The sequence below is a fragment of the Myotis brandtii genome, unplaced genomic scaffold (assembly GCF_000412655.1).
Source record: "Myotis brandtii unplaced genomic scaffold, ASM41265v1 scaffold52, whole genome shotgun sequence".
NCBI classification, from domain to species: Eukaryota; Metazoa; Chordata; class Mammalia; order Chiroptera; family Vespertilionidae; genus Myotis; species Myotis brandtii.
In genome coordinates this window covers 1,644,317-1,661,537 of record NW_005369826.1, presented here as the reverse complement: position 1 = coordinate 1,661,537, position 17,221 = coordinate 1,644,317, and the positions used below count along the sequence as shown (strand labels likewise).

Below are 17,221 nucleotides of genomic sequence, written 5' to 3'. Positions count from 1 at the left end.
TACATGTTTATGGGTCTCATCATATTCTTGGCATTAGTCTGGCACACCCTGATTTCCCAGAAACCCTTCCTCAGAAAGTGACACTCAGTAGTTTCTGAGTCATAGACATTAGATTACAAGGTCAGGTAGCAAGTTCAGTCTCTAATTGAGAACCTAAAGGGTGAAAGGAACATGAGGGGTCAATAAGTTTCATTCATCCTGGTTACTTATCTATACTAATAAAAGGGCAATATGCTAATTGACTGGACATCTTCTGGACGACCTTCTGGATGTCCTTCCTGACAAAGCCACAGCGGCGAGGCTGAGGCAGAGGCGGTTAGGGGTGATCAGGCCAGCAGGGGAGAGAAGTTAGGGGGATCAGGCAGGCAGGCAGAGTGGTTAGGGGCAATCAGGCGGGCAGGCAGGTGAGTGGTTAGGAGCCAGTGGTCCCGATTGTGAGATGGATGTCCAACTGCCGGCTTAGGCCCAATCCCATAATACATCTATTGGTTTCCTTCAGATCTTATGTAATTGTCATAGTTTTGTTAAGGAAAAAAATACACATATTTTTAAAACTATTAAACATGTTAAAGAGTGAAGAAATAGCTATTTTTTTTTATGTGAAAAGCACTGTATACTCAGATAGGACTTAGTTCCCAGCAGATATTATGTACAAGATTATTTTGGTGTCTTCCATAAGTTTCGGAGCAACACCATTGGTTCTAGGTCTGACAAGATTAGGTGTGTAATATTACATTAGCTACCTTAAATATAAGTTATATTCTATATAACTATGATAAATAGATATTTTATGAAATGATTAAAATAAAGCAAACTTTTTACATCAGCAAATTTTACAGAGAGAATATACAGATTCTGGAAATTCATCAAATGTATCACAATCAAATAATAACAGCAGCATTTAACATGAGATAAGATAAAACAGGAACCCTAATTGAATGAATATTCCAACTGAACTCAATGTTTTGTACGTCCAAGCTTCAAATCCACTTTGCTTTATTATAGCATCTTTGGAGAGTTTCCCTACGTTGGGCCCTGCAACAACTTCAGGTCAGTACTATGACATTTTAAAAACGAACTTGGTGACCATCAAACTCCATGACATTACAGAAGGATTCCTTTTTTAGTAGCTGTTTCTGAGACTCTTAGTCTTTATATTGAAATGTAAGAAGCAGACATTTGGTAAGAAATAATGTAGTTCATAATAGGCAGGTTTCCTAAAGCCCAGTTACATCTGCCAAGGATAGGCATTTCCAATTCCATATTTTACACTCTATATACATAGGTATACATGCATGTGAGTGAGCGTGTGAGTCACTGAGCACGTCTCTTTACCCCTCTGAAAATCTGTTTCTCATAAATAATGAATGACATAATTTTTCTGAATATTTCAGAAGTCATCCCAAATATCAAATTTATATATGTGATTTTTAAAGTGAAAAGTGTGTGTGACCCCAAAATAAAGCTCTGATCATATAGTCTTAGAGATGAAACCATAACATTTATGAGGTCACTAGGAATGATGGAAAGAAGGTTTAAAAATGAATTGCACAGCTTGGAAAGGAGATTGTAAGTTTGAATGTTAACTTTGCTCTATTCCAATATTTTCTTCACTCCCTCTTTCTAACTACAATTGATCACTACTGCTCTTTAAAAGTAGAACTTTGTCTTATCAAGATCACACCACTATCAAAATAGTTTGCTTTGGGAAATTATCAATAATTTTAGAATTAACTGAGTTATCTTAAAATGTAAAATTATTCTTTTATAGAAAAATCACTTAAATTGAAGTCATAGCTATGAATATTAATCTTGGCTCTGCCAACTCTTTACTTCTCTGAAAATCTGTTTCTCATAAATTGTAACTAATACAATCTTTCTGAATATTTTAAAAGTAATCCCAAATATCAAATTTATATATAAAAGATTTTTAAAGCGAAACTTGTTATAGAACCATAAAGACACCAATACTGTTGGTATTCTCTATACTCATGACAATTTTTATAATATTTGAAAGCCTCTTTTTTAAAAATATTTACTTGGGCCAGGTACTATATTTTACAAACATTACTTCATTTAGTTCTCAAAATGATCCTGTACAGAGGTGATAATTTTTTCACTTAAAAAGAGTCATACAGCTATTTAGTGTCAAACTCAGGAATTGAAGGCAAGTCCTTTGTACCCCAAAGCCTATGGTCTAAGCATAACCCAAGCTTCTATTTCAAATAACATCAGATTAACCTAGAACATTTAAGTCTACAGCCAGTACAAAATTAATGAACCCCATATTTAGCTATTATTAATAATTTTAAAACATCATCTTTTATACTTAAAACATCAAAGATGGCCTGGCCAGCATGGCTTGGTGGTTGAGCATTAATTTATGAACCAGGAGGTTGAGGTTCAATTCCTAGTAGGGGCACATGCCCGGGTTGCAGGCTTGATCCCCAGTGTGGGATGTGCAGGAGGCAGTCGATCAGTGATTCTCTCATCATTGATATTCCTATCTCTCTCTCCTTCCTCTCCCTTCCTCTCTGAAATCAATAAAAATACATTTTTTTTAAAAAATAGATAAAAGATGACTTGAAAAATCTAATAACCTCCACTCTACAATTCTAAAGATCAATGAAAAGATTTATTCTTAGATCCAGGTACAAATGATATATTCTCAAGTTAATAGGTACTAATAATTCAAAGTAACTTAAAAGCTGTCAAGTTGAATGTTAAACAGGAAGAATATACAACAAATTCCTAATAATCAGTTTAAAATATAATAGTTGTTTTAATGTCATTTCTTTTATTTTACAGGCAAATTAACAACCAACAGTCCTCTGACAACCACAGGTCAGTTTTGATAATATTATCTTTTTTGTTTTAAAAAATTTTTCACTAATGTTTCATTCTAGTCTTCTGAGAATTCTCTAACACAGTAGTTAATATTACCCCTTTTATAGATAAGAAAACTAGAGCTTTAAAATGTGCACTTTTAGCTTTAGATTTCACCAAAAGTTAATAACATATTTTGTGCTAATGCCTGGATTGTCCGACCTCAGTCCAGTCCTTTATGAGAACTGAGGTTATTATCTATTGCTAAGAATGCCACCAATGGGATAAAAATGTAGGTTTCAGACATGCTTGCTCCTTCCTTTGTTAACTTTAAAAATAAAACAGCCAGTTATTTTACACAAAATTGGCTTACTCAGGAATTGCCGAAGGAATTGCAATTTGGGACATGCAAGCTATGACAAAACCAAGAGAATGTTACTTTCTAAAAAGGTGGGGTGGTGGGGGAGCAGCTATTAGAAACAAGATGCCATTGGAAGATAGGGGAGTTTGAAGTGTAGTGGCTTCCCATTGGCTGAGTCATGGTGGTTTATTATTGGCTGAGCCTGTTGCTAGACAAGGAGAAAATCTTTCTCCTGCTAAAATCTGCAAGGTACATTGAGTGTTGTGTGTGAGAGAGCTCCTCCTGCCCGGCTTTCTGACTTCATCTCAAATGAGATTTTTAATTTATCTTTATTGTTAAAAGTGTTACAGCTGTCAGCCTTTTTTCCCCCTTTGACCCCCTCCACCCCAGGCCTTTGAGGTGTGAAAATACAAATACATTTTAAATGAGACTTTTTTTAATGTATTTGTATTTCCACACCTAGTAACACCCACAGGTACTGGTTGCCAAACCAGGACCAAAGTAGCCTTGATTCATTCATTCAACAATTTTTCATTAAGTGCCTACTTTGTGCCAACTCCCAGTGTGTATCTTTGATGTGACAATTTATCTGAATTTCTAGCAATTATCTACTGTTCTTTTGTCTATCTGCTGGTTCACTGAAGCAACTTCTCTGGCCCTAACTTAACTATCATGTTGAATGGCCTGCGTGTGTCCCCAATCTCATCCAGCAAACTCCATACAGGCAATATTGCATAGATCTTCAGCTCCTAAAATAATCATGCCATTTTTGTGTTATTGTTATATACATACATGAAGAGGACATTTCTGTGTACATACCCTTCTGGGTAAGACTGAATAATTCTTGTATGAAATGGTTGATGTGATGTTTGAAAATCAAAGAATGCTTTATGAAACAAACTATCACACCTCCAAACTCATAGAGGTCTTTTATGGTAGGATAAACCTGCCTGCTGTTGTATTTACTTGTTATTCATATAGTCGTACAACATATAGAAAAATAAAACTACTCTTCAGGCCATAGTCCCTTCTCCAAAGTGAAAGACTATGGCATCTACAATCACCTTTCAACACACTTTCAAAGGATGGTCTTAGGATTGATAAAGGTTAGTTTGTTTAGCCTAAAAGTAAACTGAAAAAATAATTGAATATATTAAGATTAATTTATTTTCAAATGTTGAAAGTCAGTAACAAATATTCAAATTAGTGTCCTGTTTTCTATTTGTCTGTCTGTGTATTGATTCACTGAATGATTCATATAATCCAAGTTATTGAGGACCCCTTAGGTTTATAAAATATCCTAATTAGAAATATGTGGAAAGACTTAGGGGAGAAAAATCAATGTCAAAGCAAGAAATCCTTGGACTTAACTTTTTCACTCTTACTCTCCTGAAGATATACCCATCAAAAATATAAGAGGTGGCTGAACCATATGCCCAATTTCCTCTGGCCAAAGAAATGATGAATGGGGAACAAAGAACATAGGGTAATACTCCTCCCATACTTTTCTCTCCTGGGGAGTAGAGCAGAAATCTCCTTTCCTACAAGAAAACCACAGGAATGGGTTAAGCATACATTTAGTCTTAGCTTTCACATTTTAAACAGTTGTTATTCAAAATGAAAAGAAAAAAGTAACATACAACTCTCAGTCATTAAAAAGGCATAGTAAACCCACCACTAACTAAATTCACCAGTTACTCTATATGTAGTACTTGGCAAGCTACCTAGTCTTTTTAAACTTTATATTAATTGTCAAAAAGATAATTAAAATACATGTCTTAGAGAGTGGTCATGAGAATTAAGAGAGAGAAAACAGATACCACAGTACCGTTTCCATTCATGACTAGCATAAAGAGGGACACAACCAATGTTACATCCCTACTCCCTTCCTTATTCTGAATTTTTTTAAAAAAAATAGTTGACTACATTTTTTAACAACTTTCAAAAGCTAAACTAAGGTTAAAATGAGATGATTATACTCAGTAATACTCATTTTAATTGGATCATTTATTTGACAAAAAAAATAAAAACACAAACTTCATTTCTGAAGCTTCCTGTTATTGGAGACTGTATTGAATTACCTTAATCAATCCTCACAGAATTATAAGGTAAGTAGGTGGCAAAATATCATATTCCCTCTTTTATTGGATCCATGAGTTCCAAATCATATTTCCCACTTATTCCTCTCAGCCGGCAAGATACTATAGATTTATAGAGGGGAACGAGGCAATTAAACTTGAAAACTGCAGTTTCCAAGCCATAATTTATTATGAATATGCTTTTCAAGGATGTTAAGTTTATTCTCATGTTTATATGCCTGGGAGACAGAGTTTGAGAAAAATCAACAAATGCATGCATCATATACCTGCCGTTAATACTATTATAAATTATGCCAAATAAAATTTTTGTATGATAGTGGGTACAAAGTCCATGAGGACTATGCTCTATTGTTCAACTGCCTTTGTTGTCAATTACCGTAAAGTTTTACTAACCCATTTGGAACACTAAAGGAGAGAGATAAGAACTAAAGTTACATTTCACTGATTGATTTCTGGGCTGCTAAAGAGTACCTAGAGGGGTGGTTTTGGGCAATTGTTCAAATGCTTGCAGGGTTTGTAGCATACAGCTTGTCCTAGTCTCTTGTTACTTACTGTGTAGGCAATTATTGCAGAAACACAAAGTTTCACTATCATGGGCTTTCTCAACCTCATACAAAAATGCAATCTTGCTACCATTCCACTAGGTGCAAGAGTTTGGGGATTGAAGAAAAATAATTGGCTGATTTAATGAAATTGGGTCAAGAGAAGCTAAGGTAGAATTATGTTCCTCAGTTGAATTGCCCCAAGACTATAACACAGGGACTTTTTCTGACACCAAATGCATTATGACTTTAAGTGTTTTTCTTTCTCTACATTTAAGAGAACAATATTAATATATTGCTACGCACTGAAGACCCTTCTGTGCACATGATATCAGAACTGTTAAAGTAGCTTTCCACTGTAATTTCATTTGGATTGACCCACCATTGTCTTGCTAAAAAGATTAAATTTGTTCTATCAAAGTGGATGAGAATTTCTGTAAGGTGATAGCTCTTTTTCCAATACAGTGTAGTGAAATGCTGTTGGTCTCTAAAGGCAGGCATTCTAGGATTCTGATTCTACTTCCACTGCTAAGCAAGCTATAAGGCTCTTGGGCTCAATTTGTCTCAAGTAGCATCGCTTGGATGCTTAGTATTATTAATCCCATTTAAATAACAGGGAAAATAGCCCAGCTGACATGGCTTAGTGGTTGATCATCTATACTAATAAAAGGGTAATATGCTAGTTAGACCAGATAGACCAGACATCCTTCCAGACAAAGTCATGGTAGTGGGGGCTGAGGCAGAGGCGGTTAGGGGAGATCAGGCAGGCAGGCAGGTGAGGGGTTAGGAGCCAGTGGTCCTTGATTGGAGAGGGTACAGGGACACCCTCCCCCCATCCCCGTGAATGAATTTTGTGCACCGGGCCTCTAGTTGACCTATAAACCTGGTCTGGGGTTGTGGGCTTGATCTCTATTAGGGAGCATGCATGAGGCAGCTGATCAATGATTCTTTCATCGTTGATGATTCTCTCTCTCTTTCCCTCTTTCCTATCTGAAATAAATAAAAATATATTTAAAAATAAATAACAGGGAAAATAAAAATCTAAGATTTCCAAAATGTGATTTTCAAATTATTATCTTGCATAGACACTTTTTATAACTCGTTTGAAAGGAAAAAAATGGATTTCAGTCTTTCATCCTCCATATGACAAGCACAGGGCCTGCCCAAGTAGACACAGGAGGTTCCTCACCCCAAATCACTAGAAATTATTATAACCTTGGAGCACACTGAAGTAATCACACTGAGTTTATACTGAATCTTTCATGATACAAATGTAAATGGATAATTAAAACTTTTCATTTGCAGAACTCCAATTAATACTAGTTTACTTTGGGGTTTTCATAATATGCCAGGAAATTAACACCCTGAAGATAAAATATCATATAGATATAAAAAAATGTGCAGGTCTTTTCCCACTCAAGATAACAGTAACCAATATCCAGGGAATTTGATCAGCTTTTAATAAACAAAACCAATTAATATTCTCTTAAAATATAGTTATTTAGCCCAGCCAGCATGGCTCAGGGGTTGAGCATCAACCTATGAAACAGGAGGTCAGGTTCAATTCCCAGTCAGGGCACACGCCCAGGTTGTGGGGTCAATCCCCAGTGGGAAGCATGCAGGAGGCACCTGATCAATGATTCTCTCTCATCACTGATGTTTCTATCTCCCCCTCTGTCTTCCTCTCTGAAATCAATAAAAATAAAGAAAAATCACACAATTATTTAACTCCTTTCCTGAAAATTCTCTATTGAAAAGCACAGTGCAGACCTAGAAAAAGAGAAAGACCAGAGCAAAAATTAAGGAATGAAATGGCAAATAGAGTAGTCCACAAGTCAAAGAACTCTAGTTTTAAAAATGAAAGGTCATTTAAAAAAAAAAAAAAACTGGCACCTGGCTAATTTCTGTAACAGTTAATGCTTTAACCAATGATTTTGTTGGAAATTGTCACCATATATGTGTATGTAAAATGAGGTAAAAATACAATCTAATAAACAGCTAAACCATACTGCTCTTATATAACAACTAGAGGCCCAGTGCACGAAATTCATGCACTGGTGGGTGGGGGTCCCTCAGCCCAGCCTGCCCACTCTCACAGTCCAGGAGCCCTCAGGGGATGTCCTACTGAAGCCACAGTCTGGCCACAGATGCTCAGAGCAGGTGCCCTGTGTGTGTGTGTGTATGTGTGTGTGTCCACTGGGGGCCTGCCCCCAGCTGCACTGCGGAGGCTTGGAGCAGGCGCCCCTCTGTATTGATCTCTCAAGCTCCGGGCCACGCCTGTGTGTTGTTCTCTCAGGCTTGGGGCTAAGCCTGGCCCCTCCTCCTAAGCTGGTCATGACGGTTAAGAAGTCCTGACCTCATTTGCATATTTCCGCCCCTGGCTTTTTATCATGCAACTAGAGGCCTGGTGCACAAAATTTGTGCATGGGGGGAGGGGTTCCCTTAGCCTGGCCTGCACACTCCCCAATCTGGGATCCCTCTCGCAATCCAGAACCCCTGGCTCCTAAGTGCTCACCTGCCTGATGGCCCTAACTGCTCTTCCCTCCTGGCCTGACCCCCCTAACTGCCTATCTGCTCTCCCCTCCTGGCCTAACCCCCCTAACTGCCCATCTGCTCTCCCTTCTTCTCCGCACCTTCAGACCCCAGCACAGGAATGCTGAGAGCTTTTTGCTGAGGCCCTGCCCCTGTCCTGACGCTCCCCTTGGGCTGGGCAGTGCCATGAGCCTGCGTGCACCTCTGCCAGGGGGGTCGCCCCTGGCAGCAGCCTCATGTTCCCGTGACGCAAGTCCCTGCCCCCACCCCCGCCCACCAGCTCCTGCCTGAGCATGCCTCCATCAGGAGTGGCCTCCGCCTCCGAGGCAGCATTACTTAAGCCCTGGGCAGGCCTGCATGCACCTCTGCTGGGGGCAGAAGTCCCCGCCACCATCCTCTCCCACCAGCTCCTGTGAGCGTGCAGCCTGTTGACCAGTTGTGACTGGGACACCATTAGGACCAATTAGCATATTACCTCTTTATTATATAGATAGATTATATTTTCCATATTGGTTTCAATATGAGGAACTTCTTGCCCTAGTCAATTTGGCTCAGTGGATAGAGTGTCGGCCTGCAGACCAAAGGGTCCCAGGTTTATTTCTGGTCAAGGGCACATACCTCAGTTGCAGACTCCTCCCCAGCCTGGGCCCTGGTCAGGCTCATGCAGGAGGCAACCAATTCTCACATTGATGTTGCTCTCTGTCTTGCCTTCTCTCTTCCACTTTGTCTAAAAATCAATGGAAAAATAATCCTCAGGTGAGAATTAAAAATATATATATTCTCTTTCTTCATTGACCAAGGCAGCTGAAAAGTGTTTCTGAAACAATCTATAGAAATATAATACAAAATAAGCTAGAGTTACTAATATTTCTACTTTCAAATCAAAATACTTCAAACTAGAGTCATTTTCTAATCCCACCAGCTGTTGCTCTTATATTCACTACTAGGGGCCCAATGCACAAATTTGTGCACCTTGAAAGGAACTGTGGGCCGTGAGGCTGCAGTGGGTACAGGGTTGGGTCTCGGCCCATCCTCCGTGCCCCGCCCGGCCCCTCCACTGTGGCCCCCGGTCCCCTGTCTGCTGGCAATCTCATTCCCACTGCTACCACTCCCACGTGCTGACAGCGCAGAGCAATTGGGGCCGATGCCAGCAGCGGGTGTGAGCTGGGCCGGCACTGTCAGCGGGTGTGAGCAGCCAGTGGGACCGTGGCAAGTGGGAGCAAAGAATTTTCAGTTACCACCAGAGGCTCACCCCAATGACAGCAACTGGCGCCCCACCTTGGTCTGGCACCCCCACTCACCTGCTCCACCATCCTGCCATGGCCGATACCCACCATGTTCCGTGCATGCCCCCTGGTGGTCAGCGCATGTCATAGCAACCGGTTGTTTGATTGGTTGTTCAGTTGTTCCACCATTTGTTCTATTTGCATAATAGGGTTTTATATATAGAGATGTAGAGAGAGATATAGATTGTAACTAATGACACAGTAATTTAACTGGCCACTCCAGAAGTATAGGTATCATTCTTAGCTCCCACATCCCTTTGGTCAGGAACATATCTGGCCACTAAAGCTCACCAATTTTATTTGCAAAATAGCAACTGAGTCCATGTCCCATCTCCTCTTCTAGTGCAAGAGTTCCAACCCTCATTAACTTTCTCCTTGATTATTGTAACAGTTTATCTTGGTCTCCTCTTTCTACATGACTCTCCACTTGGCTCCAGAATTATGTTATTGAGACATGGACTGGTCATATCACATAGATATCTAAAAACTTTCCATGCCATTGCCTATAGAAAAACATATTTCTAATATTTTACAAAGACAAAATAAGTCCCCTAGTATTTGGCACCACACTCCCTGCCTTCCATGGCTTTCACAAACATCTTACCATCCAGAGAAGTTAGACTCACCTGTTTTCCACATATGCTCCTGTCACACAGTGTGTACATTCCATATGCCTCTCTTTCTGGTACATTTCTAGGCATCCTTCAAAACCTACTTTATGTAAAGATGTGTACAATCTCTATCTCAAAAGGAAACAAATTGCCTAATCCTTGGTGTTCCCACAGCACATTTTTAGGTCTCTTTTTAAAAACTAACTAGAGGCCCAGTGCACGAAATTAGTGCATGGGTAGGGTCCCTAGTGGCTGCTGGCCGCGGCCTCCCTTCTCCAGCTGCCAGTTGCTGGCCAAGGCCTTCCTTCGTTCCACACCGACCCCTGGTGGTCAGCGCACATCATAGCAAGCGATCAAACTCCTGGTCAGTGGAACTCCCTAGGGCAGTGGTCGGCAAACTCATTAGTCAACAGAGCCAAATATCAACAGTACAACGATTGAAATTTCTTTTGAGAACCAAATTTTTTAAACTTAAACTATATAGGTAGGTACATTGTTATTAACTTAATTAGGGTACTCCTAAGGCTTAGGAAGAGCCACACTCAAGGGGCCAAAGAGCCGCATGTGGCTCGCGAGCCGCAGTTTGCCAACCACTGCCCTAGGGGGCACTTTGCATATTAAGCTTTTATATATATAGATTAGTAATGACCCAGTCTCTCACTAAACTCCAAGCTCCATGAGACTAGAGTCTCTGTCTTACTCCTCCCTTTACCTCCCTCCCTTAAAAATGTGTTACACAAATAAATAGACAATAAATACTTATGGAGTGAGTGAATAATCATTAATGACATCAAAGGATCCCATGTGGTTTTGAGGTTGGATCTACAGCATTTAATAGGCAACAGATAGAGATATGGAGCATCAGGGAGTGAAGTTCCCATGGGAAGTATTAGAACAGACAAAGTTTACACCTTCCTAGCTATATCCCCAAATCTGAATAGCTAGAATTCTATTAACTACTATTAAAATGAGACCTAGAGTGTCTAAAATAAAACTTTTTTTGTTGTTTATTTATTTAGCAATCATTTTTGGAATACTATTGACACTCCACCTTTCATGGGTCAGGGACTTAATGATTAAGGACTCTTTTGATTATTATTTCATAGATACCAATGGTTATAGTATGCATTTGGGTTTATTCAGTATCCTTTTTATCATTCTTTTTTAAATGTCTTATATGGAAATATTCTGTCATTTGTGAACAGCTCAGATCTTTATCCTGTTTGATTTTTAGATGTTAGGTGATCCATGAATTTCCCAAATGTTTATATCCTTTTTAATTGGAGCTAATTACAAAAATCTAATTTAGTTCCATATATACTCAGCAACTCTGTCCATAAATGTTCCAAGTTAGGTATTACCTTAGTAGATTCATTGACATAAGCACTTTTATTTTTGCAATTAATTTCATAGAGCATTAGGGGAAATTGCAGAGTAAAATATGATTTTAGAGCCCAGCAGATGGCAGTGCAGTGCTGGTTTTAAGGGTAAGAACAATAACCGCCCCCCAAAAATGCTATTAAGTTTAAAGATTTTCAAAAACTTTAAACCATCATTGTTATTCTAATCATAGACAAAAATAATCAGATTATCACACTGCTCTGAAAAATAAAACATATGTCTTTATCTAGTGAGCATAGAACAACATGTCCTTTTTAGAATCACACCTAAAATGTCCAAGTTAATTTCTAGAGTAAAATGAGTTTCTTGCTGCATCTCTATGTGTAGGCATATAGAAGAGATGAAGGTGAAGGACAGCACAGGCTGAGAGGTGCACATTGATCAGATCCAAACAAGAGATGGCACAGAATGCTTCAGGGGCATGTCTTTCCTGTTAAGAATCCCTGACCCAAGAAGCAAACAAATTTTGAAGGAAATAGTCATTGGATTTTTTCCACTGCTCAATATAGAACTGTGCTGGGAATTTTAAGTATTTTATTTTACTATAAAATGGCTTTCGTTGACAAATTTTGCTCTACAGAATGCAAACCTTGATTTCAGCCACAATATTTTTGAATAATATGTTTATGAGTAAATGAAGTGATTACCAGTAATCCAGATGCTGTGGAAAACATTCCAACAAATTGTCCCATATAACGTATATAACACTCCTAGGAGTTGTAAACATTAGGGGCCAAATGTCAAAACTGCAGTGTTGATTTATCAAGGTTAAAACAAAATAAACATTCATATTTAACATCTACGAAGAATTTTTTTAATATAAAATTCTAAATTTTTACAAATAATTGATATATTAAATGAAATTATTATTTCCAGGGGAAATTGAAATATGTGCTTATAAGTCAGAATCTAAATGACAAAAATGCATACTAAATATCCAAACATTGTACATTTGGTAAGAAATTAAATCTAATATGTATGCAGTAAATTTACAAACTCAATCTTTTTTCCTAAAGGCAATGTCTCAGTGAAGTGCCCGCCTGGTTCAAGGCCTTGTGCTGATGCTCTAAAATGTATCGCAATTGATTTATTTTGTGACGGGGAATTAAACTGCCCAGATGGTTCTGATGAAGACAATAAAACTTGTGGTAAGTAATGTTCCCTTCCTATTCTCTTCCCCCCTTACTTGATGTAGACCATGTACACATACCGTTGACCTTGGAGACACCCAAACCTGTGGAGAATTTCTATAAGAGTTTATTTGAGCCAAATTGACAACAGGTGCAAGGGAGCGAGATCTTAAATGCTCTGGGGATGAGCAGTTTAGTTCTGCAGTGTCTCTTATGCATTTGAAATGAAGGAGGGAACATAAGGAACATGGCACGAAAGTTGGAGAAAGCCAGCCAGGCATTGATTACAGGATAGTTACTATCATGTGCTCTTGTACTTTAGAAGAAGAGGTTTGAAGGGGAGTCACATATTCGAAAGAGTGGTCTGAAAGAGGGGCAATTTCAAAGGTCTATTAACTTAGATGCCCAGAAAGTCTGGACAGGACTTACTTAAGGCAAAGACAAGCCTTTTACTAAAAAAAGGTATATACCAGGAGTGAATACCCACTGTGACCTGCCCAAGTATGAATTTATAATCAGATCATCCCGTGAGGTTACTTGCCATAGAATCCCTTTTCTCATCCACAATACATAGACCCAGATCATATATATATATATATGATCTGTATATATCATGCATATGTATGTAGACCATGTTTATATACATAGATCCTCACTGTGCGAACACACACACACACACACCTCAGATACCAGAAACTACTGGAGAATAAGATTTCCCTATAGCCATGATTATAATTTAACACGAAATCTAAAACATATTTATACTATTTTCCTAAACTTTATTTTATACAATATTAATATTAATAAAACAGACTTTCATTTGATGATGATAGAAAGGATGCTGTGGTTAGCAATGCCTGTCATAAGTGGGGCAAAAGAATGGCATTCTTTTCCATCCCGTATTAAACTATTCCAAAGTGATTGTTATGAATTTGAGTGCTTTTCATTTTTTTTCGCCATCATAATGTCAGTCTTCCTTTTCCATTTTAATGGTCCCTAGCTCAGTACTTGCCATTCTTTCATTTTGATTGTTGCTTTTATTTGCCTTTTGGCACAGAAACAACAAATAGACCAAAAAAAATGTACTTGAGTTGTAGATCTGTGAATAATGGAAATCAGTTTTGAATAAGATCTTAAAGTCTCATGAATAAAACATCTGTGTTTTATTTGTAAGTGTTGGCATCTGTTAATAATAACAGTTTCTATCATTAGTAATTAGCACATAAGTGGTGTGTACTATATGCCAAGCATGGCCCTAAGTGATTTAAACACATTTACTCTTTGACTTATTTTTTCATTGTATAGTTGAGTAACATATACATGAAAGATTACCACATAAGTATAAAATAGATTAATAAGCAATGTGAAGACCTATTCAAATAATTCTAACTTATAATTGGTTCTTGAAAAATTAAACAGAAAACATGAATTGAATAATTTTTGATGTGATTCATAATCAGTGTCAACATTGATCCTGAGAACAATTAGTTCCTGAAGTGTGTAAAGGCTGTAGTTACTATTTGCTACACTTTGCTATTCTAGTATTTGTTTCACTTTGCTCTTCTTGGGTGATATTAATTGAAGATGAACACTCCAATAACAACAAAGTTTTAAAAATTACCTATCCACTTGAAACATACTTTAAAAGACAGGAAGTTGGTCTGTTTCCCATCACCAACTCAAAAAAAAAAAAAAAAAGAGGCAACTTGACCAAAGAGGCTTCTTTTATTAAGAAATCCTAATTCAAATGTTCTTGGATAAAATTCAAACCTTCAAAGTTTAACTACATACTTTGAAGTGCACTCATAGCATATTGGAAGAAAGTGCAGGCTACAGAATATTTTTAATCTATTTTATATAACTAAGTTACTCAAAGCAGAAGAAAGAAACCTATTTTTCTTTTGCTATGGTTTCCAGGCAGTTTTCAAAACCTTTTCAGGGAGAATATAATACAAGTGTGCCATCATGAGGTAATACAGGAGATGTTGATTTATATTTCAAAAATAATAATGTATGCCAAAGTGAGACACATGGCTTTAAGCCTGTATAATGATGATCAATAACTTTAAATTGGGGGAAGGAGGGTGAGTGTATATAATCATGAAATGAACCACACCTATAATTTGATCTTTACTGTCATGGAGTTAATAATTTTCATGGTAAATTAATATCAGTGCATATCAAAAAATCACCATAAACATATCTTATAAGTATGAAACTTGTCCTAAAATAAGTTATAAAGCCATGAATTACTTTTCTGAGCCACTATAAATTCATGGCATGAGCCTCACTCACTATTAGAACTGAATTAATTCCCTAAATTTGTGTTAAGGACCAAGTGCATTATTACTTTTCAGTCTCTTGGAAATTTTGTGTTAATTGAACTTTAGTATCAACTTGTCATTTGTATCACTAACTTTTTTAATCCCCCCAATTCCCATTTTTTTATTTTTCTTGATTCTCTCCATTATTTGTATTTTAGCATTGTATTATTGGTAGTATTGTATCTATTTTGGAAAATAAGTATAAAGAATTTGTAGATTAGGAATTGGATAAATCAATCAATTAATCTATATTAATCCAACTAGAATTCAGCCATATAAATTGTTTTATTTATCATTTAATTATTATTAATTAATTATTAATTATTATTATTTATTTATCATTTAATTATGAGCCCAAAAGCAGTGACTTCACCTCAGCATCAAATCAGGTAGCATTTCTGCCTGAAAGCCCTTGTCCATCAATCTACATTCACAGCAAAATTAATTTAAGGACATTGTTTCTATATGAAATTGGCCTATACTCTCCCTCTATTTCTCTTTTTTCCCCAGTTGTGAGTTCTAATTCTAGTTTATGTTATTAAGAGAGTCACATTAATATTGACTTCCCCACACAGCTTCTTCTTTTAGTCTTTAGTTATTTAGGTTTGCACAACTTAGAGCTGACTATAGCTGAACCAAGATTTCTTTAACTTGTTTTTTCCTTCTGATTAGAATCGCATCAGCAGGAAAGTTAACTTTTTAGCTGACTCACAGCCTCCAGCCCAATGTTCAGGTCTATTTGGAAGTTCGCAAGTGTCTCCACAAATGGTTTGCATGCTGCTCTGTGTGTGCACCACAGACCAGAGTGATGGCCATAGAAACTATCCACCAAAGTTGGACTTGAGCATCCTGGAGAATTCAATGCCCAGCACAACCATGTAAATATTGAGCCTGCAGAGGGAGCTCTCAGCAGGTCCTAAGGGTATATACCCTTGTAAATCCCATCCCACCACAGACAAGATTTTGGTAGCTCAAAAGAACTGCTGGTATTACTTGACAGACTCATTTATCTCCCACTCAGAATTTTTTCTGATACTGCACTGGAAAGCACTTTGCAGTCTAAAAAGTTATTACCCTGAACCCCCAGTAATCCTACTCAGCCACAGCTGTGTTATACCTGTTTTCCCAAAAGGTTATCTTGCTTCATTGCCTTATGTAAAATTAGGTTCTCCACCAATATCTGAAATTAACTGAGAGAATACATAAGGAAGTCCCTCGCACAAACCTCTATCTTGAAATAATATTTTGACATTGTGAGCTTTGCTGTGATGAGTAGTTTAATCATACTGCAATTTTATTTTAAATACCATCAAAAATATTCTTCTTCACCTTTACTTGCATGCAGGAATTCACCAAAGGCCCTTCAGTGTAGAGTATCCCTCCCCACTAACACTCAGCACTTGCATAGACCACTGGACAGTCAAATTGATCATATTCTTCAGGGCAGGCTAAACATTGTAATGCACACTCTTAGTGATTTCAGACAATGCTGGGTTATTTGTCATTCACATCACAGTCCCAGGAAGATGGCAGAGGGCTGTGCTCCTATGTAGGCATTCAGGATGCAGCTCCTCCACTGTCCCCTCTGTCCCAAGGCCTCCCCTCCACACTCTGCAACCTGCTGACAGGCAAGGAAGAATGCCACAGAGATCTTTAGAAATCCCATCTGGAAATAAACAGAACCATTTCCACAGTAGTTTATTGATCAGACTCGGTCACGTGAACCCACTGTGGGAGGGGCAGGTCAGTCATGTTCCTAGGAAGGGATTGGAAAAGGGTAGAGCCAACATATAACCATCTCTGCCACCAGGGACATAACTCAGCCTTTTGGGAAATTATGAATCCTGTTGTGAGGCACAAAGCTATTGATTTCTTCCTCAAAATATTTGTAGTGAATGATACAAAGAAGTACTATTATATACCAGCTTCACAAATAGGTTTTATAAGTTCTTAAATTGGTCTTGTTCTGTTTCCTTTTATATTCTTTTTTTTTTTTGCTTCCTCCTGTTTGTTGTGGATTGCTATTGCAAATGTGATCAATATTTTAGTTTTAAGAACACTGAAAGAGATGGGATTTCCTTTTTATTGGTGACATTTTTACAGATGTCC

General features: G+C 37.7%; 1 protein-coding gene across 1 annotated transcript in view; it reads left to right on the top strand.

The window, feature by feature from the left end:
• Window positions 1-17,221, top strand: part of TMPRSS15 (transmembrane protease, serine 15) — a 103,629-nt gene that overhangs the window by 11,612 nt on the left and 74,796 nt on the right. The window contains exons 5-6 of the mRNA XM_005877429.2: window positions 2,809-2,844; window positions 12,675-12,806. Coding sequence (XP_005877491.1) covers window positions 2,809-2,844; window positions 12,675-12,806 — 168 coding nt within the window. The remainder of the gene's footprint in view (window positions 1-2,808; window positions 2,845-12,674; window positions 12,807-17,221) is intronic.